Below are 24,517 nucleotides of genomic sequence, written 5' to 3' on the forward strand. Positions count from 1 at the left end.
GAAGATGCTGCCGAAGGGTGGGGGGTTGGGGGGGCGGTGCTGATGCCCCAGAGCCTCTGGGCCAGGGAGCGGCGGGCAAAGAGGAGGGGCCTCGCTCGCCACTTCCCCCCTCTTTCTCCGCAGCCACTCAGGATGAGGGTCCGGCCCTGCCAGCCCGCGCTGGGGCCCCCCCCGCCCGGCCCCGGTCTAACTGCCCCCGCCCCCAGGCCTCGCCCCGCTCGCAGGCCCCCAGCCGGCTCTCCAGCCCCAGGATGCGCTGAGCCGCCGGGGGGGCTGAGGCCGCGCCAACTACATGCATGTCCCCCGGGGGCAAGTTCGACTTTGACGACGGGGGCTGCTACGTGGGGGGGCTGGGAGGCGGGGCGGGCACATGGCTACGGCGTGTGCACGGGGCCCGGCGCCCAGGGCGAGTACAGCGGCTGCTGGGCGCACGGCTTCGAGTCACTGGGCGTCTTCACGGGGCCCGGCGGACACAGCTACCAGGGCCACTGGCAGCAGGGCAAGCGCGAAGGGCTGGGCGTGGAGCGCAAGAGCCGCTGGACGTACCGCGGCGAGTGGCTGGGCGGGCTGAAGGGGCGCAGCGGCGTGTGGGAGAGCGTGTCGGGCCTGCGCTACGCCGGGCTCTGGAAGGACGGCTTCCAGGACGGCTACGGCACCGAGACCTACTCCGACGGAGGTGCGGGGCCCGGCCCACTACTGTCTGTCTGCTCGTCCGCGTGCGCCTTCCCGTCGGCCTGTCCCGCGTACGCCTTCCCCACCATCTGCACCCGTGCCCCGCTGTCCTCCTGTATGTCTTCCCCATTCATATGCGCCCCGTGCTCCCATCTTGTTGCCCTCTCCTCCCATCGCACACGTCTCTCTCATTTGTCTGGCCCCTGCCTGCTTCTCCCTCTACCCAGTCTGCAGTCTGCCTGCCCTCACCTCTTCCCTGTCTGCCTGTCCCTCACACCCCCCCCCCCCCATCTACCTCTCACACCCTCCATCTGCTTGTCCCTTCCACCCCTGCTGCCTGTCCCACACCTCCCCTCTCCACCTGCCTGTCCATAACACCTCTGCTCCGCCTGTCCCCTCACATTTCCTCAGCTTGCTCCTCATAGTCCTGTCTGCCTGTCACATGAGTATCTTAAACACCCCGTCAGCCTGTCCCTCACACCCTCTGGACTATCTGTCCTTCATACACCCCAGCCTGCCCGTCCCTACCCCTTTCCCTTGTCTACCTGCACGCCCCAAATCCACAGATCTCCTACTACCTGTCGGTCTTCACCGTGTTCTCCCACACCTTCTGACCCAACCTGGCCTGTCCCAGCTCCTAGTGCTTTTCCCCGACCTCCACGCTAACTGTCCCCACCACTCCCTCCCTACACTTGGGCCTTCGGGGGCGCTTGGGGCCTAAGGTGCAGGAAGCAGCGGGTCCTGACCCTTTCTCCCCGTCCTACCCCGCCCACAGGCACCTACCAGGGCCAGTGGCAGGCCGGGAAGCGCCACGGCTACGGGGTGCGCCAGAGTGTGCCCTACCATCAGGCGGCGCTGCTGCGCTCGCCCCGCCGCACCTCCCTGGACTCCGGCCACAGCGACCCCCCGACACCGCCCCCACCCCTGCCCCTGCCGGGCGACGAGGGAGGCAGCCCGGCCTCAGGCTCCCGGGGCGGCTTCGTGCTGGCCGGTCCGGGGGACGCTGAAGGCGCGTCCACCCGCAAGCGCACTCCCGCGGCCGGCGGGTTCTTCCGCCGCTCGCTGCTGCTCAGCGGGCTCCGGGCTGGCGGGCGCCGCAGCTCCTTGGGCAGCAAGCGGGGCTCCCTGCGCAGCGAGGTGAGCAGTGAGGTGGGCAGCACAGGACCCCCGGGCTCCGAAGCCAGCGGGCCCCCGGCCCCAGCTCCGCCCGCCCTCATTGAGGGCTCTGCCACTGAGGTGTATGCGGGCGAATGGCGCGCCGACCGGCGCAGCGGCTATGGTGTGAGCCAGCGCTCCAACGGGCTGCGCTACGAGGGCGAGTGGCTGGGCAACCGGCGGCACGGCTACGGACGAACCACCCGCCCGGACGGCTCCCGCGAGGAGGGCAAGTACAAGCGCAACCGGCTGGTGCACGGGGGGCGCGTGCGCAGCCTCCTGCCTCTGGCCCTTCGGCGGGGCAAAGTCAAGGAGAAGGTGGACAGGGCTGTCGAAGGCGCCCGTCGAGCCGTGAGCGCTGCCCGCCAGCGTCAGGAGATCGCCGCTGCCAGGTGGGCATCCGCTGCAGAGGCCAAAGCTGGGCTAAGTGGAGAAGGTACCCTGGGGACAGTTGGGGGGTGGGGGGTGGGGATGGGTAGTTAGTGCCTAAAGGAGGGCCATGACCAAAGGCCTAGGGCTTGATGGGGAAGAACAGGCCTAGGGCCAAGCAGTTGTAGCCCTGGGTACCAGGAGTGTTTATATCTGAGGCTACAGGTGGATGTGGGTGTAACTGTGGGTGGCTGGGTATTTGAGGGAAGCCGTGTTAGACTATAAGTGTGTCTTAGTGTCTTTTGTGGGGATGTGTGTCATTGTTGTGTGTGGGAGTAGCAATGAGCGCTGGCTTATACAGGCTCAGAAACCTCTTGGAAATCAGATATGTCCCTAGTCTTCCTCTTGCAGCTGGGGGCAGCAGCCTGGGTCAGGGAGACAGGGAGTGTGCATTCCTAGCCACCTCCTAGCCTGCCCACCAGACTGATAGAATTCCAGCCTTGGGCCTTGGGGAGATCTAGTTTGTACAGCTGATCTATCCACATGAAAAGATAGTTCCTGTCACCTTTGCCTCCTCTGCCTTCCTTTACCCAACTGATAAAGGTTTGAGGGGAGGAGGCTTGCCTGTAAATGAAATTTTCTTTCTGTAATTCAGATTACATTTCCATGCATTGAGGACCTTATTATCTAAAGCAGCACTGTGCAGTAGGAATATAATGTAAGCCAAATATATAATTTTAAATCTTCTAGTAGCCATGTGAAAAGATAAAAAGAAACAGGTAAATTGAATTTAAATAGTACTTTTTTTTTTTTTTTAAGTAAGTCTTAGGCCCAACACGGGGCTTGAACCCAAATGACCCTGAGATCAAGAATCGCACATTCTGCAGAGTGAGCCAGCCAGGTGCCCCCTAAATAGTACATTTTTATTTAAACCAGTATAGCCAAATTTTGATGATTTCAACATATAATCAACATAAAATTACTAATGAGGGATTTTACATTACTTTTTTTACTAAGCCTTTGAAATCTAGTATATATATTTTATATGTATAGCACATAATTTCAAATCAGACTAGCTACATTTTAAATTCTGGATTCGATAGCACAGATCTAAAGAAAGCCAAAAACCCATTTGTAATGCGATTCACAGGCCCCTAATTTATATAACTCATACATGTAAATTTTCACATGTTGGATTTTCTTTAAAGGGGAGTGTACAGTTGAAGGATTTTGTTTAAATTTGAGACTGTTTCAGAGGATCAGAGGCCAAGATATGTCCAAATATGCTTCAGTGAGTTTGTATAATGGGTGATCAAGTTATGTGTAGGAACGTGTCATTTCCAAAGTAGATGCCTGAGCCAGAGATGTCTATCTGTAGATACATCTCAGTGTCTGGGTGGTTAGAGTCCAGAGCCTTAAGCCAGGGAAGGGGGAGGGCAGGGCACCAGGGAGCACTTTAGCCTAGATGAAGAACAGGCATGGGCAGGAAAAACTGATCCCAGGAGCTGAGAGATCAGTCAGTGGGAGGAGGCTGGTTATTCTCCCCAGCAACAGGCCTGGCAAACCTGATTGGTTGCCAGCTACCATGGAAACAGCAGAGCCTCAGCAGCAGGTGCCTCTGCCAGGTAGCCTGATGACTGATTCTGCTGCCTAGGACTTGCTCATCGACACCCTCCAAACTCAGAAACAGGCTCGAGTTGTCAGTGTTGCAGTTTTTTGGCCGCCGATAGAATTCCATGCAACCCAAGACTGTGATCGTCATCCCCTGCCCTAAACCCTGAGACCAGCTTACTTTCAGGAAGGGACTAGTCATATAGAGTCTAACAGCACAAAGACAGAAGAACATGGTCATCTGAGGTCCCTCCAAACAGGCTCTAAAAGTCCTTAACCCAGCAGATTTGAGGGGAGGAGGCTGACCATATCTCCTGAGGTACGTCAAGAGGGGATAGACTTAAGACTACAAGGAACACCACCACACTTCTCTCTACCCCCATACCCAGTCTGCCTTCCTAAGCCAGATGAAACAAGCCTGGGGCCAGAGGGGTCTTGATCCATTTAAGCCCAAATATATCTGATTACCTTTATCTCTGTTCCTTTGTGCCCCACCTTCAGTCAGGATTACAGAACTAATTTAATGATCACAGGGCATCTGTGATTAACAGCAGAAGTTGAAAGGGAAGGTAAATTGAGGAAGCATCTGACATCAGAGGGAGAACTGGGAAACAACCATGGGGAAAGGACTGATAATGCTTCATGGTGGCCTGTACCCACAGAGCAGGGCACAATGGGAGAGACATGTGAAAGGGAAGGAAACTAAGAGCTTCCTCAGAAGATGTAAACACTATAGTGAGAAAGCATGCATGGTAGCTGGGAGAAGAAGTAGGAAAAACAGAAAGGGGAGACCCATGCTTATCCCAGTTCCAGAACTCAGAAAGGAGGTGATGGTGCAGGGAGACAGAGGCAATGACCAAGAGGCAAGAACAGTGTGATAACAGAAGAGGCTGAAGAAAAGCAACCTGTGAAATTCTCATGTTAGGAAGTCTGCAATGAAGAGGCAGGGTTAGTAGCAGTAAGGGGAAAGGAGGCAAAGGCTCCTAGCACAGGGAGCAGATGGCCCAGAACAAGGGGCAAGGCAGGGAAAGCTGCTGGGAAGTACCAAGCAGGTGCAACTACAGAGAGATGTGCTAAGAGCATGAGGTCTCCTCTGTCCCTGGGAAGGGAGCAGGATGGGGCTGGGATAACAGAGTTGAGGGCAGCCAGGGAGGGCCTGGCCCCTGTTGCTGGAAGAAGGAAGGTGTTACTACAGGACATGATGGTGGCAGGTATGAAAGGAGCAAGAAAGTGTGACGAGAGCAGTCACAGCCCAGGTCTAGGAGAGGAAACCAGAAGCCAGCTGCCCTGCCAGGCCAGGGAAGGGAGCAGCCAGCAGTGTGTGAGCAAGAGTGAGGACTCCAGAGGTGAGCTCAAATCCAGAGGACATGATGTGGCAGGAACATGGGCCAGGGGGCTGGAGCATCGGAGCAGGTCTGCTAAGTCCCTGCCCCTGGAACCCGACAGGGCGGCAGATGCCCTTCTAAAGGCAGTGGCAGCCAGCAGCGTCGCTGAGAAGGCTGTGGAGGCAGCTCGAATGGCCAAACTGATAGCCCAGGACCTGCAACCCATGTTAGAGGCCCCAGGTGAGGCGTGGGCAGCCTGGGGAGCTGGAGGGGCTCAGGTGTGGGGAAAGGGAAGGAAGTCCCTACAGAGGACTGGGGATGAAAAAGCCAAGGTATGAGGGTCCAAGGGGATGAAGAGGGGGGCCAGACCCAGTTGTTTGGAGAGTGCAACCGGGAACTTATGAAATTTAGTAATAAGGACTAGGGGCTTGGGGTCTGGCTATGAGAGGCTCTAAGCCTGGGGATGCAAAGTCCTGGGAGGTGCCCAGAGAGAGGGATAAAGCTATAGCTCTTGCTTCCCAAGGCCAGTTAGGCCCCTCTGATTCTCAGCTATCCCTGCTGCAGGCCGCAGACCCCGGCAAGACTCAGAAGGTTCCGACACAGAACCCTTGGATGAGGACAGCCCTGGGGTATACGAGAATGGACTGACCCCCTCAGAGGGCTCCCCTGAACTGCCCAGCAGTCCTGCCTCCTCCCGCCAACCCTGGCGACCCCCTGCCCGCCGGAGCCCACTGCCTCCTGGAGGGGACCGGGGTCCCTTCTCCAGCCCCAAAGCTTGGCCTGAGGAGTGGGGGGGGCCAGGTGAGCAGGCAGAGGAACTAGCTGGCTATGAGGCCGAGGATGAGGCTGGGATGCAGGGGCCAGGGCCCAGAGACGGTTCCCCACTCCTCGGAGGCTGCAGTGACAGCTCTGGAAGTCTTCGAGAGGAGGAAGGGGAAGACGAAGAGCCCTTGCCCCAGCTGAGAACCCCAGGGTGCTTGGAGCCTGAGCCCATGGCCACGCCAGTCCTGAGGGGCCCATTCTCAAGGGGTCCTGAAGCCGGGTGCCTGATGGAAGAGTTTGAGGAGCCTGCTGCAACGGAGAGGCCCATCCAGCCGGTGAGATGCCCTCCATCCCCGCTTTGTGGCCCCTTTTCTCCTCAAAGCCTTGCCTGTCATCCTTTCCAGACATCTCTCTGATCCCTTTAGGGGCTCTGATTTGGACTCAGATTCCTTTCTGCCTGCCCAGTCTTGGACCATATCCCACCTTAAAAAAAAAAAAAAAAAAAAAAAAAAGGGAACTTGTGAACTGCAAGCAACCTTAGAAACCTTCATCTCCAGCTCCCTCGTTTGACAGATGGGGAAACTGAGGCCCAGAGCACTTAAAGTAATTTGCCCAAGGTTACCAATAAGTAATGGTAGAGCCAAAACATCTTTCCCTGTTCTCCTTCCATATCATTTCCAGCTCCTGGTTTCCTACTCCACCCCCACCCCCACCTCCACAGTTTCTCTCTTTGGTGCCCAGAAATAAAAAAGGAAAAGCTTGTTCCCTCCCTACCCTGAGTCTCCCTCCCTCTCCTGGGAAGAAGGGAAATGGGAAAGGAGGCAGAAAACTGGGAGGGGTGGAGTTTCCCCAGAACCCTCTACTCTGATTGGATGCCAGGCCTCTCCTGTTTCCTAGCAACTACATCCTCACCCCTTCATCCCTCTCTGCTTTACTGCAGTACTGGCTGCTGCTGCCAGCGTCTGCTACTAAGGCCAGGCACCTTCTGCCTGGGCCACGTGACATGCTGCTAGTGGGAGGGGAGTCGAGGGAGGAGGGAGGAAGGGCTGTTCCCGACTTGAGGGAGCCTGAGAGAAGGCGGGGCCCTGCCTGGGAGAAGAGAGGTGTTTCTGCAATCTAAAACAAAGGTTGGACACGCCCCTGCTCTGACCTCTGAAGAGAGGTGCCTGGGACCCTTCAGCTTTGCCACTTGCCAGGGCAGGAAGTTGGGACCTGTCGCTGGACACGGTCCTTAGGGACTGAGACTGCATTTCCTTCCCCTTATCTCTCTAGGGAGCTGCCAACCCCCTGGTGGTGGGAGCCGTGGCCCTCCTGGACCTCAGCCTGGCGTTCCTGTTCTCCCAGCTCCTCACCTGAGGCTCCTGCCCAGCCTAGTTCTGGCTTCGGTTGCTGCCTCTTCACTTCTTTGACCTGCCTTTTTCTCTTTTCCTCCTCCTGGTTGTTTTTTTCTCCTCTCTTTCTTTCTCTTCTCCCTTCCCATTCTTTTCTGTTCCCCCTTTGTTTTTGTCTTTTGCTTTTTCTTTCCAGCTGTCCTTTCAGATTCTCTCATTTATTCTGGATCTGTCTCTGTCTTCCTCACTCTCTTCCCCACCCTGCCCCACCTCTCTCTCTAGATTGTTTACATATGAAGGGCTTTTCTCACTCAGAGTTGCTCTCTTCTCTGAGACACACAAATCTAAGTCAGACCATTGCCCCATGTCCTCCCCGCCTTTTCTTTAGACCTGAACTTCTGTGAGGGTGGGGGTTTGGTATCCTGAGGGGTCTCCCGGAAGCTGAGTGGGAAGGAAGAAGAAAATGGAGAAGGGATGACTGTATACTGGGCAAGGCACTGGCTGAGCTGCTGTGGCTCCCTGACCCAAGGGGCCTGGTGTCCCTCTGAGGCCTAGTGGAAGAGCTGGAGGAGGTATGGCCTCCATCTCTGACCTTGGAGGATCCGATCTCACCTCCAAGCACTGAACTAGGTTCTTGCCTAACTCCATCCTTCCCTGAAGGAGATAGGGGAGATGAAAAGTAGAATGACTCCCTAGGATCTCCCTCTTCCTTTCCTCAACAGCCAGCCTCTCGTCCAACCCCCCTAGGGTGGCATGCCTTGTCAAGAGCAATGTGTAAAGGAAAGAAAATGTCTAACGCAGTCACGTCTACCCACTGACCTCTCCCACCCTCTTCTCCCCCCCCCTAAAATTTATTTGGTTGGTCTGGACTCACTTGTGGCCTTTGATTAGACTTCTAAGGGGCCTGAAGAAGACATTTCTATTGCTGAGGGTTAGAGGCACTTGAGCTAGGACCCCACTCCCCAACTCTGGCAGTTGTGGTGTGCGGGTTGCAGGGAGGCATTTTGGGGAACACAACCAGCCTAGGTAAGAGGAACTCAGAGCAGCAGAAGCTGTGACAAGTTTAGTAGTCTAAATGGGTTATATCCCTTCCCCCCATCACATCAGGATCTTGTGAAATGGGAAAACAACAGAAAGAGGGATCGAAGGAAGCCAATCTCTCACACACTTTCCAGGCAGGGCAGAGGTGGCAGTCAAACCAGGGTGAGAGGTGGGTGGAGAGCCCTGTTTGAGATTGTGGCTGATCCCTGTTAATAGCTTTCCCCTGGGGGCAGGAAGCCCTAGGAAGAGGGGTCCCCTCTGTAGGGTCCCCAGGGGATCTTTCCTCCCTCCCCTGCATGAGGCAGACGCAAGCTGCCTGCCAACCCCCTCCCTCAAGGAATGGCCTTGCCTGGGAATGCCCACCATACATACCCTCTTCTTTTTTTCTAGTCAAACTCTGTTTACTCCTTGGCCTGCCTCCCTCCCTCCCCTCTAAATCTTTACTTCTGATTTCTATTTCATGGAATTTGGGATTGAAGTTAAACTACAACAGTGCCGCTAACACCAAGTCTTGCAGGAAAAAAATACAAAGAAATTTAACAAAAAATATATTAATAAAAAAGTTCAAAAAAGGGGGGGGACTGTCATCTCCTTTGGGGTGCGATGGCTTCAAATCCAAGCTCTCTGAGGCTCTCTGGGTGATGAGAATGTACAAAGAGCCCTCTTGGGGAACCCCAGGCCTGCCATGCAGTCTTTGCTGCCAGAAGAGCTCCTTCCCCCCACTCCAAAGCCCGAGGCCTGAGGTCAGAGTACTCTATACTCTAGACGGCTCAGTGGGGCTGCCCGGGAGGGGCGGGGTCCCGTGAAGAGGGCGGGAAGAGGGAAGGACCAGTCGAAGGACCAACCCCTGTCGGGCCCTGTACCCGGAAGCGCTGGGGGGAAAGAAGCGGAGTTGAGACCAGCCAGGTGAGGCTGTCTTTAGGGCTGGCGCCCTGGTGTGAAGCTGAAGCCGCCTGAGGTGTGACCCTGGGGAACAATACCACGAAAGAGGTAGCTCGAGGCCCTGAAAGGAAATGAATGGCCGAGCTAGGGATGGGAAACCAGGTGGGGCTTGAGGCTGGGTTGGGGGGAAGGGGGGGGGGGGGGGAAAAGGGGGGGGGGTGGGGGGGGGGCGGGGGGGGGGGGGGGGGGGGGGGGAAATAGGCGGGGTTCTGGCGCATGCTCAGTACGAACGGGAGCAGAGGTGGGGCGGGCACGCATGCGTGATGGGGAATCTCCTCCCGCAGTGTGGAAGGGGTGGGATGTGGAGATCCACGTGGGTAAAGGTAAATATGGGCTCGGTTTTAGGGTAGCTTCGGGGCCCGGTCCCTCAAGATGGCACAGGGCAAGCCTGGACTAGAAGGCCAGGTATTCGGCCCGAGGGGTTTAAAGTCCTCTCCATTTCCGGGCTCTGCCCCTTCAGGATGGTGGTACCTTCACTGAAGCTTCAAGATCTAATCGAGGAGATACGTGGGGCCAAGACCCAGGCCCAGGAGCGGGAGGTGATCCAAAAGGAGTGCGCCCACATCCGCGCCTCCTTCCGCGATGGGGACCCTCTGCACAGGCACCGCCAGCTGGCCAAACTGCTCTACGTCCACATGTTGGGCTACCCCGCCCACTTTGGACAGGTATTGGGCAGGCCCTCCTCCCTTCTGAGTTTGATGAGGAAGACTAATAGAGCAGGGTCTTGGACACCCTCACCTAGTTGTGCCCTGGTTGTTGTGGGGTTTTTTGTTTTTTTAATTCTACAAAGATTCTGAGCCCTCCCTCACAGCATACACTGCTGACCCCCGTCCTTATTACAACCCCTATGGGTCATAAGCTGGACTGAACACTTCATTCTCTGGCCAGCCCCATTCAAGTCACCTCCTTTCTTCTCCCATCCTCCTCGACTCCTGGTTCCTCGAAACTACCCACGAACTCTGAATTTCCTAAGCCTTTCCTCTTGTTGAAGGGAGGGTGATGGGAAATGGTGCTACCATAAGTTAATCTGGTGGTAGAGAAGATAGAAAAGGGATGTTAGTGCCTCCCAGTTTCACCCCTGCCCCTTCCTGTTCTCCCTCCTTCCCTGTAGATGGAGTGCCTGAAACTGATTGCCTCCCCCAGATTCACAGACAAGAGGGTGGGCTACCTGGGGGCCATGCTTCTACTGGATGAGAGGCAGGATGCCCACCTGCTCATTACCAACAGCATCAAGAAGTGAGAGGGTTCTGGGAACCACTTGGAATCAGGGAGATGGGAAGAGTGGGGAACTGGGAAATCCCAGGGGGCTGCCTAATGTAGGTACTGGGCAGGGTAGATTTCTCAGAGCTTGACTGACCACCCTCCCCAACTCTGCAGTGATCTGAGCCAGGGGATTCAGGCAGTACAAGGCCTGGCCCTGTGCACTCTGAGCACTATGGGCTCTGCTGAAATGTGCCGGGACCTGGCCACTGAGGTGGAGAAACTGCTCCTGCAGCCTAGCTCCTACGTGCGCAAGAAGGTGAGATGGCAGGACTGCAGGCCCTTGCCCCACCAGAAACTGTCCTGTTGGCCATGTGTTAAAGGTGGGAGGTCCATCCTGGCAGACCCCTGCCCTCTTCTGAGCCCTCTGATCTCTGCAGGCTGTTCTGACTGCAGTGCACATGATCCGGAAGGTCCCTGAGCTCTCCAACATCTTCCTCCCACCCTGTGCCCAACTGCTTCATGAACGCCACCATGGTAAGGCCACAGGGCTCCCTGTCCCCTGCCTTACCTCTGGCTATGGACGGAAGTGAAAAATGGGACAGGAACACCAGCCCATAGGAGAAGGGGTAGCATGTGCACACAAACACACGCAGTAGGCTCTCCTGTGCCCCTGGCCCACCATTCACTCCCTACCCCCACACCAGGCATCCTGCTGGGCACCATCACGCTGATCACGGAGCTCTGTGAACGAAGCCCTGCAGCCCTCAAGCATTTTCGAAAGGTGGGCTGGTGAAAGGGGCAGGCCCTGGTCCAGGAAAAGAGGGGCAATGGGGTTGGAATGGGGCTGAAGGTTGAAAGGCTGAGGAAGAATGCCCAGTAAGGCTGTGCCCTCCCTCCAGGTGGTGCCCCAGCTGGTGAAGATCCTCCGGACTCTGGTGACAACGGGATATTCCACAGAACACAGTATATCTGGAGTCAGCGACCCCTTCCTGCAGGTGGGCCTATCCTTTCCTGCTGTATCCCTGGAACAGAGAGCTTAGCAGTAAGCCCATGGCTATCGGTCACCTCCCAGAGAACCCTTTGGGTCAGTCAGTGTCTTAGGCAGGAAGATGGCAGACACAGGATTGCACAGGTCATCCCAAGACCAGTGCTGGAATGGGGATACCTAAAGGTCAGAAAATCCAGTTTGGTAACAATGACAACAAAAAAGCCTGTCTCCAAATCCCTGAGCCTCACACACGTCTGATCTCCCAGGACCCAAGGGACCCAAGGTGAGGGGCAAGGGCAGGGAAGCTCTAGGAAACCAGCCAGACCCCTCATGATACTTTCTTCAGTGTTGGATTTTTCTCAGCCCGACTTCTCACCCTCTGAACCCCTCCACCTTTCAACCTTTAACCCAACTTCAGGTCCGGATACTTCGTCTCCTTCGGATTCTGGGCCGGAACCACGAAGAGAGCAGTGAGACCATGAATGACTTGCTGGCTCAGGTTGGGGCTGGAGCGGGGCACCGGTTAGGTGTGTTGCTCTGAGATCCCACCAGCCCCAGGCATCCCTCACGTGACCACCCATTCTGTGGTGGCCGTATAGTCACATCTCCATTTCCCTCTAGACTGGGATCTCCATGAGGAGAGGGACACAGTCTGTCTCAGTGTGGTAGTCCCTGACACATGGTGGGGGCTCAGGGAACTTCGTTAGATGATGGAGGGATGACACGGTGGATACCCTCCAGAAACCTGAGGAGAGGACAGAGCCCCTTCTAGCTGCACCTTCTCTCCCACCCACTCAGGTGGCCACTAACACAGATACCAGCCGAAATGCGGGCAGTGCAGTCCTGTTTGAGACAGTGCTGACCATCATGGACATCCGCTCTGCACCTGGCCTTCGGGTATCCTCCCATATGCCTCTCCCACTGGGGCCCCACTCACCAGCCCCAGCCAGGCAGATGGGTCCTATTCACCGGTTTCTCCTCCCCACCCATCATCCCGTGCCACGAAGTTCCCCACTCCTTAACAAAGACAGTTGCTCCTTCCCTGACTGTCCTCAACCTTTGCCTCCCATAGGTTCTAGCCATCAACATTCTTGGCCGCTTCCTGCTCAACAATGACAAGAACATTAGGTGATAGTCCCAGGTGTCTGGCTGGGCTGTGCCACTGAGCACCTGGCCCTCGCCCCTGCTTCTTCCAGGGCCTCCTGATTCACCTACCTCTTATTCCAATACTCAGGGCAGGATGGGGCAGGGAGGGGGCTGATGGCCATGGTGTGATAGGGCCTCTCCCACTCTGGCCAGGTATGTAGCCCTGACGTCATTGCTGCGTATGGTGCAGTCTGATCACAGCGCTGTGCAGCGGCACCGGCCCACTGTGGTCGAATGTCTGCGGGAACCTGATGCCTCCCTCAGCCGGTGAGTGGGACAGACAAAAGAGAAGATGGGGCAGAGGGCCCAGCACCTGGTAGCCAAGACCTGGATGGGATCAGACAGCTGAAGTAGGGGGATTAAGGAGACAGGTGCCGCTCCAGTGCCTGGAGAAGGGAGGGCCTGAGATATGTCTTGGGGTGACCTGGCTACTCCGTATAGACAGATCTCTTTCTCTTGATAGGCGGGCCTTGGAACTGAGCCTGGCTCTGGTGAATAGCTCCAACGTGCGAGCCATGACACAAGAGCTGCAGAGCTTTCTGGAATCCTGCCCCCCAGATCTACGGGCCGACTGTGCCTCAGGCATCCTGCTGGCAGCAGAGAGGTGAGGTGACAGGTGCCCAGTAGGCAAAGACCAGGAGGCAAAGACGGTAGAATCTGGGGAGGGTCAGCACCAGGGCTGAAGAGCCATGTGTCCCCTAGGTTTGCCCCAACCAAGCGATGGCACATAGATACCATCCTGCGCGTGCTGACAACGGTGAGGCAGGGACTGGACTAAGAGAGCTGGGAGGGAGTGGGCAGGGTTCACCACCCTGACTTGGCCCCATTCACCTCTTCCAGGCAGGCATCTATGTACGGGATGATGCAGTGGCCAACCTGACCCAGCTGATTGGGGGGGCCCAGGAGCTACATGCCTATTCTGTGCGCCGCCTGTACAGCGCCCTGGCAGAGGACATCTCCCAAGTACTGTTCCCACCACCCAGACCCAGGGCCGCCCAACCCTCTTAGCCCTTCCTGGGCCACCTACTCCCTCCACCGGAGTCCTTACTGTTTCTCCCTGGAAGTCACAGCTACCTACTTCGCAGAGACACTCAAGGACACAGCCCTGTTTTTAGTTAGAACACCTAGACTTTTGAACTGGCTCTGGTATCTACTGGCTGTGTAACTACAGATGACTTATTTAAGTCTCCTTATGCTCAGTGTACTCAGCTGTCTACCTCCCAGAGCAGTCTTGAGGGTCAAATGAGATAGAGTTCTTTCTTCATGTATCAGGCTTTATTATCTTGAATTCCGAGTGGATTAACAGAAGCCAGCCACTATCAGTAGTCATTTCTCCATATTATCCAAATAGAATGGGCAGAAACCATGGTACCCCTTCGAGGGAAGGACCCTCTTGCTTCCCTCTCGCTGAGCCCCTTTTGATGAAGCCATGTAGTTCTCATGCGTGGCCACCAGAGGGCAGAAGTTGTCCAAGAGCCAGGACAGAGCCAGTGGGGAAACAAACTTACATAACTGTTCCAGGGCAAGTCTTTTCCCTTTCCCCACCCCTCCAAACCCCACTACCTCTGTGCTGCATAAAGGGAGGTCACAGGTGTTGGAAGCTGAGGAGGGGACCCAGAACCTGGCCTACCATGTTTCTTATCCCATGCAGCAACCACTGGTGCAAGTGGCAGCCTGGTGCATTGGAGAATACGGGGACCTCCTGCTGGAAGGGAGCTGTGAGGAAACAGAGCCCCTTCAGGTAAGACCTCCATTGGGAGTACACTAAGGAGGGACTCAGCAGGAGAGGCAAGATGCCCCAGGGCTACTACCTTTGTCCCTGCTGAAGGTGGAGGAAGAGGAGGTGTTGGCACTGCTGGAAAAGGTGCTGCAGTCCCACATGTCCCAGCCAGCCACCCGAGGATATGCCCTGACAGCCCTCATGAAGCTCAGCACCCGGCTCCGTGGAGACAGCAAGTAAGAAAGGGTCCCAGCCCCTCCAGAGACCTTCTTCTTCGTGTCTCCAGGGACAGATGTCCCTTCACTGTGCCCACCGGCTTCTGAGTTTCTCTCCATACACACATCCCAGTTCCCCCAATCCTTAGGTTCTTCTTTTTGAGCCAAGTATTGTGGGCATCCCCCTGCTCCGTGGGGCCTTTCCCTTCCCTGCCATATCCTGGAGTTGAAGGGCAGGGCAGGTTGCATCCCCACTCACACACCACCCTGTGGCCCAGCCGCATCCGCCAGGTGGTGTCCATCTACGGGAGCTGCCTGGACGTGGAGCTGCAGCAGCGGGCTGTGGAGTACAACACGCTCTTCCAGAAGTATGACCACATGAGGTGCGATTGGCATAGGACCCACACCCCTGCCCTCTCCTCACCTGTCCTCTCCCCAGTGCCCCTCTCTGGGCACAAGGGTCTCATTCTCACCTGCGTCCTTACTCCTCCACAGTCAGAGCCTCCTGCCTGTAGTTCACTGAAGCTAAGTTGGCTTCCAACCCTCCTTGCTCATCTGAAAACTGGCAACCGTGTGCCCTCTTAGGAAATCAGAAAGGCACTCTGACCCACCATGTGCCCAGGGTTCTGCATGGTCTCACCCTTCCCTCCCCCATGCTTGTTATGAAAAGCCCAGGGTCCACTCAGAGGGACACACCTGTATTCCATTCTCTCAGGGCCGCCATCCTGGAAAAGATGCCTCTTGTGGAGAGAGGCGGGTCTCAGGTTGATGGGGAAGCAAAGGAAAGCAAAGAAGCCCAGCTTTCGGAAACAGCCCTTGTGTCCACAGAGCCCCAGGTGAGGAGGCCGGAAGCCGCAGGGGGATGAGGACTTGGTCGGGCTTCCACACCCAGCCCTGCTCCTTCTGCCCTTTCCCCTAGGCCTCCAAGCTCTTGGATCTGTTAGATCTCCTGGATGGCACTTCTGGGGATGCCCAGCCCCCACCCCCTCTGGATCCCTCCCCAGGAGGCGCTTTAGTACACCTCCTCGACCTTCCCGGTGCACCTCCACCCCCACGTAAGCCTCAGCAAAGGGGAGATGGGAGGGGCACCTGGGTGGCTCAGTCAGTTAAGCGTCTCTTTTTTTAAAAGTGTTTATTGGGGCACCTGGGTGGCTCAGTCAGTTAGGCGGCCGACTTCGGCTCAGGTCATGATCTTGCAGTCCGTGAGTTCTAGCCCCGCGTCGGGCTCTGTGCTGACAGCCTGGAGCCTGCTTCATATTCTGTGTCTCCCTCTCTCTGACCCTCCCCTGTTCATGCTCTGTCTCTCCCTGTCTCAAAAATAAATAGACGTTAAAAAAATTTTTTTTTAATTAAAAAAATAAATAAAAGTGTTTATTTATTTATTTTGAGAGAGAGAGAGAGAGAGACAGAATCCCCAAGCAGTCTCTGCACTGTCAGCACAGAGCCCGATGCGGGGCTCACGTAGGGCTCCATCCCATGAACCGTGAGATCATGACCCGAGTGGAAATCAAGAGTTGGTTGCTTAACTGATTGAGCCACCCGGTGCCCCAAGTGTCCAACTCCTGATTTCGGCTCAGGTCATGATCTCGAGGTTCACAGGATGGAGTCCCATGTCAGGCTCTGACAGTGGAGCCTGCTTGGGATTCTCTCTCTCTCTACCCCTCCTGCACATGCACGCACACACGCTCTCTCTCAAAATAAATACATAAACTTTAAAAAAAGAAAGCAGGGGGAGATGGGAGACATCTTAAGAAAAGGAGGGGTGGAAATGTGCTGGTTCTCCTTCTTTGCCAAAATCACATCCCCTCTTGATAGGTAAGTGTTCATTAGCTTGTGCCTGTTCCCTCTCAGATACCCCTCAATGCCTTCCCTTTGTTCCAGACTTCTTACCCTCACCTGTGGGGCCCGCCTTCCTCCCAGCGCATCTCATCTTCTTTCCCCGCTACCCCCTCCACTGGCCCGTCAGCATCTCAGACCCTCTCATCTGAAGCCCTTGGCAGTTTGTGTTCCTTTTACATGAATGTTCTTGCCCAGCACACCAAACGACTGGCTCATTCTCATTTCTCAGGCCTCAGCCACAATGTCAGATGCCTTCCCCCACCACTCCTATTTAAGTTAGTTCTCCCCAGTTATTCTGACATCGTTTATTTTCTTCACAGCACAAATTGTCTGTGATTATCTTGGTTGTTTTCTTGTTTATTGTTTTTTTCTGCCCACTGGACTATGAGTTTCATCTTCTTGTCCACTTTGTCACTAGCATCTCAAGCACTGCCCTGCACCCAGTGGGTGTTCACTTCATTTCTGTTGAATGAATGAATGAGCTTGTTATCTTCGCCCATACACTGAGCTGCTTGTCTCTCCATATTCCAGCTTCCATCCCAAATCTCAGAGTGTTTGAGCGGGAAGGACTACAGCTGCATCTGTCTTTTGTTCGACCCTCTGGAACTCCTGCTTTGCTCTTAATCATGGTCACTGCTACCAACACCTCAGGAGCTGATGTCACCCACTTCATCTGCCAGGCTGCTGTGCCCAAGGTTTGTGGAAGACCAGGATTTGAGGTGGCCTGGGCACTTGAGGAGAAAAGGCTAAGTAGAGGGGGTGGGTGGGAGGAAGAACGAGAAGGAAATGACAATGCAGGGACAAGCACTTGGGAAGTTATGGGAAGAGGGTTTGAGACTCTCGGGTGTGGAGGGGTTGCCTGAGCCCAGCTAGCTAACTTACTGTGCTCTGCCCAATCTCCTGTGTTCAGAGTTTCCAGCTGCAGCTACAGGCCCCCAGTGGGGACGCACTTCCAGCTCAAGGTGGCCTTCCAGTGACCCAGCTCCTCAGAATCCTCAATCCTAACAAGGTGAGCTCAAGAGCACCCACCCACAACCCCTTCCTGTTGATAAGGCCCAGGGACAGGACAAATCACAGGTGCTAACCTTGGTCTCCACTCTCATACTCCTAGGCCCCCTTGAGGCTAAAGCTGCGCCTCACCTACAACCACTTTGGCCAGTCGGTGCAGGAGATCTTTGAGGTGAACAACTTGCCTGTGGAGACATGGCAGTAACTCAGCCTCTACTCACGGTCTGAAATCCTCCTGTGTCCTGAACCCCCCCTAGGGTCCCAGCCACTTGGAGCCTGGTGATTGGCTACCAGCAGGTGGTGCTCTGGGCCTGTGCTTGCCCCTGCAAAAACTGTGGGGGCCTGCCTTCCCAATAATGAAAGCCCAATAAAGCCTGAGGGGCAAAAGCCATATTTGGGTATATTTGAGATAGAAAGTGTTTATGAATCATAGAAGGGAAGAGTTTTCTTATCCAGAAACTAAAGTATGTATCTTCCTTTGAGCCTTAGGAACCTGTTTTAACAATTGAGGACTTTTCTTTCTACCCCTTCCAGGATGGGGAGCAAATTTGCCCCTAAACCTCCATAGGAGACACTCTACCATCTGGGCCAGAGTAGGGCGCAGGAGCAAAAAGTAAAACCAGAACTTCTAGATTTCTGACAGATTCTCACCCACTTCCCCAACCTGCTGCTATTTCCCATACCCCAAGGCAGGGAAATCCCTCCCCTCGTCTCTAACTCAGCTGTAAGGCGGTTTAGGAGCCGCTGGCAGAATCAATGGCATCGACCAAGGGAGGGGGGTGGCAAGGGATTTTCCTGTGCTTAACTACTGATCACAGCTAAGTGGAAATCCTATAAACACGAGCGGAAATCAATGGAGGCTGCTTAGCGGCCAGGGGAGAGGGGCGGCCCACAGATTGCATCTGACGGATGAGGGAGAGGAGGCAGCCAGGGAGGGCTCAAGGAAGGATAGCTGAGGGTAAGGTGAAGGAACAGGAAGGGCTGGAGAGAGGGGAGTCAGTGTGAGAAGGAGGCCAGGGGAAGAGGCATAGTGAGCCCAGGAGGGAACCCTGTTAGATTCAGACTCTTCCCTGTTGAGGAAGTGACACCCTAGCCCAAGTTGCCTTCAGGATCTTTAGTCCCCTGTGGCTTCTCTCTGGGTCTGTGTACTTGTAGCAGGCGCTGATAGTCCTGAGGCTGGAAACGCTGTAGGTATACCATCAGCTTGGCAGGTGCTGTCTCCTGTACGGGCACACCTACAGGCAAAAGGGGAAGGAGGAGAGAACCAGACAGAGCTTCAAATGCATTGACTCTGCTCCCTGTCCAGATAGCCAGACCCCAGAATTCTTTCCAAGGCAGCACTGGGATTCTGAATGCCACCCGACCAGCTTCTATAACCCACCAGCCCTCACCCTGACTGGCCTGTGGAAGTGGGGCCTACAAGGACCACTTCAGGTAGGAGTGGGGCTGGGAAGCCAAGCGTGAGCCTCTCCTCCAGCAAGGAGAAATGGTGAGGAGGCGCTCAGGTGCCATGAAGACAAGAGGATGCCTCAATATCCACTCATTTCAGTTATTGCTCCGTCCCTCAATTGAGATTAAAGCCCGTCTAGGCAGGCCAAAGCTCATTGGGTTGGTAATGAAGCACATGCAGAGATACACACAGAGAACCCAAGGGATATAGAAGAAATGACAAAAGTAGCTATAGCCGTGGGGTGGGACTCACATAGAATTCTAGCATCTAGAATGGTGGTATGGAACCATAATAAGTCAGTATCTTATTGTTAGTGCCTGGCAGCATGCTGGGCATATAGTGGTGAACTCAGCATATGTTTGTTGAGATAGCGAGAACAGCATTCCACGGCTTTAAGGCTTCATGGGATGCACAAACTCATACTTCTGTGGATGAACTGTCTACAGAAAAAGAAATCAGCCAACACTTGTCTTGCTGCCTGTCACATAAATACACTGTTCTCGCCTTTTAGTCAAAGTCAACAGGACAAATTAAATGAGGGCTCCAGGTAGTTGTAAAAATAAGAGGACGGGATTTGGGGGAGAGAAGGATGGGTGGATGGATTAAAGCAGAGAACTGATGGAAACTTGGAGTGGCTGGAGGTGTGTGAACTAAATGAGGCAAGGACTGAGAGAGATTAGAGACCTGGAAGGACTTGACTCAGGTTAGGCAGCTACTATAAAAGCAAACTGGGTCTTCCAAAAAACTGCTCAAACAATATCCAGTACAGAAATAACCCCGAGACCCTCCCCACGAACCGTCCCCATGAACCCGTTCAGTGGGTACACCCAGAAGACAGATAATGAAGGCAAAGAACGCACACAAGGGCCTGTCTCCCTCACCAAGCATGCTGCTGAGACTGTAAATCTTCTCCAGGGCAACTGGGACTTCAGCCTCCTCGTGCACCAGGGCCTCTACCTCACCCACGGTGTAGCCAAAGTCCGCTGTATCCAGGTCCACCCTGAGCGGAGGCTCCTCTTCATCAGTTCCAGAGAGCACCAACTTCCAGACACTACGCTTAGTCACAAAACTAGCTACTTCCTGCAGCCCCAGTGGGCCCAGCACAGCTGCCACACCTCCTGCCCCCAGGACCTCAGTCCCCAGCACCTCACAGAGCTGGGCCACAACTGCAGGCTCAACTGTGAGTTCCACATACTCCTGGTGGGGTCCTGAGACACCTGCTGTTCCAGGACATTTGAGCTCCCATCCACTACCCTCTCGCTGCCGCAGCCAGTAGTCAGCCCGCATGAGGCTCAGCTCAGGCGTGTCATAGTATCTGTCCCGGAAGGTGACCTGGTGCTCTAAGGTGCTCCCCAACTCCTGCAGCCGCTTCTCTGTGCCAGGCCCAGGAATGAACTTTCGCTCCACCTCAATCAAGGCGTGGGCCATGATACCTGTAATCAGTCAGTAACAATTTGCTGAGCTCCCAAGGATGCTTGGCCTTGCAGGGGGACAATTCAGTAACCACCCCCTCCCCCACCCCGGGGAAGAACTTATGAGGGACACACTGTCACAGGGCTCTCTCTTGGGGCTACAGCCCTTTCTCCCTGCCTAGTGATGGATGGTCCCCTCTGTCTCTGATGTTCTAAAGCCCTGAAACAGTGACAGATCTCCAGGTAATCCCTTACACGGTTCATGATGTCAATTCAAAGGGCTTCCTAGAGAACTGTAGTGGGTGTCCTCCTTTCAGTACTTGTCTTCTATACCTTGCTACCCCGGGTGGCCGGTGGCTCACTTCCCGGAACGACCCCGCCCTTCGCCACAGCACCGGGTAGCGGAGCCCCGGGTCTCACCTCAAAGCCCGAGGGCCTCCCTCCCCCGGGACCTGGAGATGGAGAGGGGACCCCACACCACGCCAGCGAGGAATGCCGGGAGCAGTACCTGGCCTCGGACCTCGGCCCGGCTCTCTGTGCACCGGGCCGGTGCCAGCACGAGCGGCCATATTAGGCGTGATGTGGCGGTGCCGAGGACAGGCCGGGGCCTGAGAGGCTAGGTACGTGATAGGGGTGCCGCGACCTCGGCGGTGGGCTGGGAGCGCAGAGGTTCCCCCCGCGCTCTGCTCCTCGTGTCCGACCCCTCCCGGCTCCCGTGGGTCGGCCCGGGTCTCAGGCCTCAGGCTGAGCCCGGCACCCTGGGGGGTCCAGGTGCATGATGGGAGGTGTAGTTCCAAAGGGAGATTTTGCTTTCTCGCCTCATTCGTCGCTATGGTGACAGGAAAGCTGTGATTAGTGCCCCAACACTGTCTAAAGTTGAGAAGGGGCGGTATGGACAGTCGGATGGAAGGAGCTGAGCCCAAGTCCTGTCTCCCTCCCCCTCACTCCCTAGGCAGATGGGCCTGAAATCCAGGTAACTCACTCAGACGCTGCTGTCCCAACAGATATTTTATTGACTATTATGGCGGCCCACAAGTACAGGCCAGTGGCAATGGGTTGAAAAAGGGGATAACTCAGGCCAGTTTAACTACTCTGGAGGTTTAGAGGGGATAATACATCCTAGAATGAAAGTTTAGGGTAAGGGTGGAAAACGTTCTGTCAGAGGAGGAACTAGTATTTTGGATAGGAACTAAAGACACTGTGGGATTTCAACAGTTAGAGACATGGATGGAGACAGGAACAGCAAGAGCAAAGACCAAGAAGCTGGAGAGCACCTGGCCAGTGTGTAAGGAGAAGGAGATGAGGCTAGAAATACAGTTGAAGAGTAGGTTAGAAATGGCCTCGAGTGCCAGCCAGACTGAGGAATTTGTCACTGAGTTGCCAGTGGCCCCTGAGCAGGCTTGGTCTGGAGTGGGAGAAATATACTCATGTTCGCTTAAAATACAGGAAGACATTGGGGTGACCCTTTGCTTTGGGAGACAAAATAGAGAAGGCTCCTTCTCCTTACTCCCTCTGAGGACTGTGATAACCTGGAGATGTCACTGTGTGTCTGATACTCTGGGTCAGGTAGCTTGCTGAGGAACAGTGGCTCTTGTCAACTCCTACGATGGGTGAGAAGTGCCAGGTTCTCAACATCGGACATCTTCCCAGTATCTTTTCGGAAACAAATGACCTGTGGGAAGTACTATAGGGAAGGCACTGATTCACAGACATGACATCTTGAACTTGGGATGTGTTGGATGCATCCCTCCTCCACCCCATAACAGGCACCAATAGTCAGGGAGGGGAGGGCCTCCAGCCCCTAGCTCCAATCATTGGCCTACTTTTCATGCATCCTTTGCTTTGCAGTTTTCTTCCCTGGGGAAAAAGACCCCTTCCCCTGAATTATAAGGTCCTCTTCCCTGGGTTACAATGTCCAGTCCAGTCGGGCAGAGGCAGCAGTTTAACTGAAAGACCAGACTCAGGAACCAGACAGACCTGAGGTTGACTCCCAGCTTGGATTTCCAGTTGTTTTGTCTTGGGCAAGCTACTCCACCTCCCTAAACGTCTCATTTCTTCATGGTAAAATGTGAACTGCCACAGTTATGTGTGAGGATCCAATGATAAACTGTCACAACCTAGAGATTCAAAATGTTACTTTCTTTCTACTTCCTTTTTTCCTGTGAACTCAAGGATTCTTTTTCTTTTCCCTTCTCTCCTTTCTTTCCTTCCTTCCTGTTCTTTTTATTTTTTTATTTTTAAGAGGAGTAGGTTATAGCAGCAATTGTGAGCTCTAGAGTCAGACTATTGAGGTTTGAATCCTGGAGCTGTCACTTAATGGCCATGTGACCTTGGGCCACCTAATTAATTTGTTTGTGTCCTGGTTTCCTCAACCGTAAAATGGGACTAGTTGTGAGGATTAAGTAAGTTAATATACATAAAAGGTCTTGGAAACTGTTTCTGTGCACTCAATAAACCTTAGCAGTTATTATTATTACAATATAAAAGAGCTTATAAACTGAAGATGAGGACCAGGAGCCAGAACCTCCCCTTCCCCCATCCAACTCTCTGTGGAGACAAGCTCTCAGAGACTTCAGAGTAACTGCTGTGGAAGAGAAGTTTCTAATACCCAACCGGAAAGGAGGGGGACTAATAAGGCAGGAAGAAGGGAGTGGAAAAAAAAAAAAAAAGAGAGATAGGCTTGGGGTGGCTTTGGGAGGCTGGTAAAAGCCGGGGCTTGCTCTAGAGCTGATTTAAAACAAAATAACAAAACACATGTATGGTTTCTGTAGGCAGGATAAAAAAAGGAGAAAAACACCAGAAAGAGTTTAAAGGCTCCGGCCCCCTTTGCAAGCACTGGCTTGGACCCGGCGCCACAATCTTGCAAAGTGGCCCCGCCCGCTGGCTGGCCTGCCCTGGGGTATCAGGTCCAGCGCAGGCACTCAGCGCTCGCTGGCCGCTGGGTGGGAGCGGGGAACGGATGGACTACAAATACCGGCATTCACTGCGGCGGGCGGGCCGCTGCACCTGCTCAGTGGGGCCGCCCCGGGCGCCTGGGTATTGATTATTCCATTGTGTGGGACGCCTCGGCTCCAGCCAGTGAATGAGGCGGAGGAGTGAGGGCGAGGAGGAGGAGGAGGAGGAGGAGGAGGGCGAGGAGGAGGAGGAGGAGGGCGAGGAGGAGGAGGAGGCAGGGAGCGAGCGAGTGCCCAGGGTGAATCAATGGAAACCCCCTCACGAAGCCGGGAAAACACTTCAGCCGCAGCCAAATAGCATTGATTATTTTCCTTCACTTCCCTCACCGCCGTGAATTTATTTATTTATTTATTTCCATCTCCGTCCCCGACGCCCCGGAGTGAGCGCTGGAGGGAGGGAGGAGGAGGGGAAAAAAAAAAGGAATCAACACATCGGAGAAGTCCCTTCCAAGAGCTGCCCCCTCCCCTCCCCGCCTCGCGCTGCTCGGCGGCCGCGGTTCGACTCCCGTCCCTGCTTCCAGCTGAGGTGTAAGTGCATCGATTTCCGATGCTGCTGGGTTGGTTTTTTTCTCCTCTCCCTCTCTCTCTTCTTCCTTTCCTTGCTCTTTGGAAGCTGAAGACGGAGGGGAGAGGAGGCGCTCGGAGACTGCCGCTGGAGGGCACGGAGAGGGACGGGAAGGGGCTGGGGGAGGGGACACGGACGGACGGACAGACAGACCGAGAGCCTGAGGAGGAGGGGCACGGGTAGGGGGGAGGGGGCGTGCGAGCGAGGATGGTGGTGGGTGGGTGATAGAGATGCAGGGGTGGAGGGAGAGACGCCGAAGGGAAAGGCTTCGAGGCTGGACCAGGAGCCAGCCGGACAGACGGAGGGTAACGAGAGCCTAGACGGACCGCGCCGAGGTGTGCGGGTAGCGGGGGTCCCGGAGGGAAGGGGAGGCCGGGTGAGTGAGGGCTCGGAGCTGTCAGCCCGGAGGGGCCTGGGTCTCGGCCGCCCCGCGCCGGCTGCGGGATCGGGAACCGCGGCAGGCGGACGGGCTAATGGATGGGCTAGCGTGCTGGGGGTGGGGGTGGGGGTGGGGGTGGGGGGGAGGGGATATGGATACTCTTAATCTTCGATCTTTCGTTTTTGCCTGAAGTTGAGCTGGGGTTTTTTTTTTTTGTTTGTTTGTTTGTTTGCCTTTTTTTTTGGAAAGGTGCGAGTAGGTGAGGGGAGGCCACTGCTCCATTCAAGGTGAAGTGTGTCTCTCCTGGCCCCCCAACTCTCCATGTGCTCTTGTCTGCCCCCCTCTCAGAGTAACCCTATCATTTTTGAGCGCTGGACCACGCGTGGTCTCGATGTGCCTGTAGCCCCGCTGATCTCTGTCCATGTGTCCC

The 24,517-nt window shown here is 55.1% G+C and overlaps 3 protein-coding genes across 5 annotated transcripts; 2 read left to right on the plus strand and 1 right to left on the minus strand.

Moving 5' to 3' along the window:
• Positions 1 to 281: 281 nt before the first annotated feature.
• On the plus strand, positions 282 to 8,811 carry JPH4 (junctophilin 4). Its single transcript, XM_049613067.1, is given in 6 exon segments — positions 282 to 344; positions 346 to 676; positions 1,448 to 2,219; positions 5,254 to 5,372; positions 5,697 to 6,229; positions 7,167 to 8,811. Coding segments are annotated over 6 exon segments (1,887 nt in total). The 5' UTR covers positions 282 to 296; the 3' UTR covers positions 7,251 to 8,811.
• A 325-nt stretch (positions 8,812 to 9,136) lies between these two features.
• On the plus strand, positions 9,137 to 17,811 carry AP1G2 (adaptor related protein complex 1 subunit gamma 2). Of its 2 annotated transcripts, XM_049613065.1 has the most exons (22): positions 9,137 to 9,256; positions 9,669 to 9,873; positions 10,320 to 10,444; positions 10,586 to 10,727; positions 10,849 to 10,945; positions 11,116 to 11,192; positions 11,311 to 11,406; positions 11,818 to 11,898; positions 12,198 to 12,296; positions 12,472 to 12,527; positions 12,699 to 12,812; positions 13,009 to 13,149; positions 13,248 to 13,302; positions 13,386 to 13,508; positions 14,197 to 14,286; positions 14,374 to 14,501; positions 14,759 to 14,863; positions 15,196 to 15,316; positions 15,400 to 15,535; positions 16,851 to 17,014; positions 17,230 to 17,328; positions 17,431 to 17,811. In XM_049613065.1, exons 2-22 carry the CDS (start codon positions 9,670 to 9,672, stop codon positions 17,530 to 17,532), a joined length of 2,355 nt encoding a protein of 784 aa, XP_049469022.1. In that variant the 5' UTR covers positions 9,137 to 9,256; position 9,669; the 3' UTR covers positions 17,533 to 17,811. The 2 variants fall into 2 exon arrangements, with proteins under 2 accessions (XP_049469022.1, XP_049469023.1); XM_049613066.1 differs by lacking the exons at positions 9,137 to 9,256; positions 9,669 to 9,873; positions 10,320 to 10,444; positions 10,586 to 10,727; positions 11,116 to 11,192 and having other exon boundaries at positions 10,870 to 10,945; positions 17,431 to 17,770.
• THTPA (thiamine triphosphatase) lies at positions 16,532 to 20,954 on the minus strand. Of its 2 annotated transcripts, XM_049613072.1 has the most exons (3): positions 20,698 to 20,954; positions 19,659 to 20,210; positions 16,532 to 18,562 (listed from the first exon to the last, which is right to left on the minus strand). In XM_049613072.1, exons 1-3 carry the CDS (start codon positions 20,756 to 20,758, stop codon positions 18,417 to 18,419), a joined length of 759 nt encoding a protein of 252 aa, XP_049469029.1. In that variant the 5' UTR covers positions 20,759 to 20,954; the 3' UTR covers positions 16,532 to 18,416. The 2 variants fall into 2 exon arrangements, with proteins under 2 accessions (XP_049469029.1, XP_049469027.1); XM_049613070.1 differs by lacking the exon at positions 16,532 to 18,562 and having other exon boundaries at positions 18,572 to 20,210.
• Between the last annotated feature and the right edge of the window lie 3,563 nt (positions 20,955 to 24,517).

The sequence above is a fragment of the Panthera uncia genome, assembly GCF_023721935.1.
Source record: "Panthera uncia isolate 11264 chromosome B3 unlocalized genomic scaffold, Puncia_PCG_1.0 HiC_scaffold_1, whole genome shotgun sequence".
In the NCBI taxonomy this organism is placed as follows: Eukaryota; Metazoa; Chordata; class Mammalia; order Carnivora; family Felidae; genus Panthera; species Panthera uncia.